The sequence below is a fragment of the Sinocyclocheilus grahami genome, unplaced genomic scaffold (assembly GCF_001515645.1).
Source record: "Sinocyclocheilus grahami isolate Dianchi unplaced genomic scaffold, SAMN03320097.WGS_v1.1 scaffold12043.1, whole genome shotgun sequence".
Classification (NCBI taxonomy): domain Eukaryota; kingdom Metazoa; phylum Chordata; class Actinopteri; order Cypriniformes; family Cyprinidae; genus Sinocyclocheilus; species Sinocyclocheilus grahami.
In genome coordinates this window covers 3,550-6,217 of record NW_015514184.1, presented here as the reverse complement: position 1 = coordinate 6,217, position 2,668 = coordinate 3,550, and the positions used below count along the sequence as shown (strand labels likewise).

General features: G+C 37.1%; 1 protein-coding gene across 1 annotated transcript; it reads right to left on the bottom strand.

Annotated features, from left to right (window-relative positions):
* Window positions 1–6: 6 nt before the first annotated feature.
* LOC107578799 (alpha-2,8-sialyltransferase 8F-like) lies at window positions 7–664 on the bottom strand (the record flags this gene model as incomplete). The annotated part of the gene is given in 2 exon segments (XM_016264715.1): window positions 7–447; window positions 581–664. Coding segments are annotated over 2 exon segments (525 nt in total), but the record flags the coding sequence as incomplete, so codon positions are not given.
* Window positions 665–2,668: the final 2,004 nt, after the last annotated feature.

The window sequence follows — 2,668 nt, the reverse complement described above, 5'->3', positions numbered from 1 at the left end:
AGGTGCAGTGTTAGCGCCCCCTGGCTGTGAAGCTGTAACAAGTAGATGAACTCCTCTGGCATGGCGTGCACGAACGGTTTGGGTGGTTTGTTGTCATAATAATGGTGTTGAAGTGTCTGCTGCTTTAGATTGATGTCAAATGGCCAGAATCCATATAAATGCACATCATCACACAGCTCTAGTGCCATATTAACTAACATGAAACCTGTGGAGAGGCGTTTTTCTTTCAGGCCAAGCCCCTTCCAGAAACGGTCCAATGTCTTGAGGTAGTATGGACTAAAGAACACCACAGGCTGCTGAGGCCTTTATGGCTGGAGCACCTGGAGTGTTTTAATTGACACCGCAGTGCAGACTGTGTATGCAAAGGCTGGAATCATCAGAGACGCATTTCCATACACACTCACGTGCCGCACCAGCAGACCTGGATTCACAGCCATATTTCTGAAACTGCAGAGATATGCACATAAATGATCAGTTGCAACATCAATACATACAGTATATTAAATGTTATCTTACTTTCCTCACTTAAATAATGTTAATTTGAATCTTTATGTTAATAAGTGTGTTAATATCATCTCACTCTGCTGAGAGCTGACTGGGATTGATGGTCACTAGATCAGTCTTTACCCCAACATCACTGCTATTAACGGGAGCCAAGTTCAACCTGAAAAAATATCAATAATTAAAAAATTGCTGGATCTAATTCTGATAAGTAGGGCTATTAAAATGTCAATAAAAATGAGAGCCCCATGAATTCAAACCATAGCCTTTCTGGAAGTTATATGACAGACCCTCATAACAGAACACTGCCGCAATATACATGTTTATTGTGATTTCTATCTTTGATTTTGAATTTATTCTATTCCACTCTGCACATATCAACTAACTATTATTTCGTAATTAGTCTTCTGCTCTAGATTATTTTCTACTTTACACTGTCCTTGCTATACATGTGATACAGTGGCATGCGAAAGTTTGGGAACCCCTTGCAGAATCTGTGAAAATGTTAATAATTTAGACAGAGGTAGAGAGATCATACAAAATGCATGTTATTTTTATTCATTACTGTCCTGAGTAAGATATTTTACATAAAATATGTTTACATATAGTCCACAAGACAGAAAAAAATTATAAAATAACTCCCTTCAAAGGTTTGGGAACCCTTGGATCTTAATACTGTGTGTGGCTACCTGGATGATTAGATTTTGTGATGGTTGTTCATGAGTCCCTTGTTTGTTCTGAACAGTTGAACTGCCTGCTGTTCTTCAGAAAAATCCTTCAGGTCCCACAAATTATTGGTTTTCCAGCATTCTTGTGTATTTGAATCCTTTCCAGCAGTGACTGTATGATTTTGAGATCCATCTTTTCACACCGAGGACAACTGAGGGACTCAAACACAACTATTAAAACAGCTTCAAACATTCACTGATGCTCCTGAAGGAAACACGATGCATTAAGAGGGGTGAAAACTTTTGAACAGGATGAAGATGTCCAAATTTTTCTTATTTTGTTGAAATATATATATATTTTTTTCCCATTTAGTACTGCCCTTCAGAAGCAACAGAAGATACTTGCATGTTTCCCGGAAGACAAATTAAGTACAATTTACCTTGATCTTCAAATTCAAAAATGCTCTTAATGCATCGTGTTTCCTTCAGGAGCATCAGTGAATGTTTGAAGCTGTTTTAATAGTTGTGTTTGAGTCCCTCAGTTGTCCTCGGTGTGAAAAGATGGATCTCAAAATCATACAGTCACTGCTGGAAAGGATTCAAATACACAAGAATGCTGGAAAACCAATAATTTGTGGGACCTGAAGGATTTTTCTGAAGAACAGCAGGCAGTTCAACTGTTCAGGACAAACAAGGGACTCATGAACAACCATCACAAAATCTAATCATCCAGGTAGCCACACACAGTATTAAGAACCAAGGGTTCCCAAACCTTTGAAGGGGGATATTTTGACAATTTCAGTTTTTTTTTGTCTTGTGGACTATATATAAACATATCTTATGTAAAATATCTTACTAAAAAAAAAGTACTAAATAAAAATAACATGCATTTTGTATGCTCTCTTTTTTTGTTAAAATTATTAACATTTTCACAGATTCTGCAAGGGGTTCACAAATTTTCACATGCCACTGTACATATGTACTGTAGTAATAGCAGTAAATTACACATAATTACAAGCAACTAACCCTAAACCTAACCCGGTAGCACTTTATTTTACAGTCCTGTCACTCATGTAAATACTAAGTACTTATTATAGTAATGTACATGTAATAACTAGGTACTAACCCCGAACCTACCCCTAAACTTAACCCTACCCCATGTAGTTACCTTATATTACCAGTACGTCCTTAGGTAGGTACACTGTAAGTTCACATACTGCAAAATAAAGTGCAACCCCTAACCCTATAGTAAGTACATTTTGTTAATTAATATTACACAGTACTTAACGGTATAATTACACTATAACAAAGACAAAAAGTTACAATAAAGCCAATAAATAACCATAACCAATGAGAGTACAGTGCAGCTTTGTGTTGCATTGTGTTGTCTGATAAGGTTAGCAAGAGCCGCAATGCAAAAATGATACTTGCTGCAAGTGAGGACATCAGAAATAATGGCATATGGGTAGTGCAGGATGTACCTGATGACGAAGTCTGCA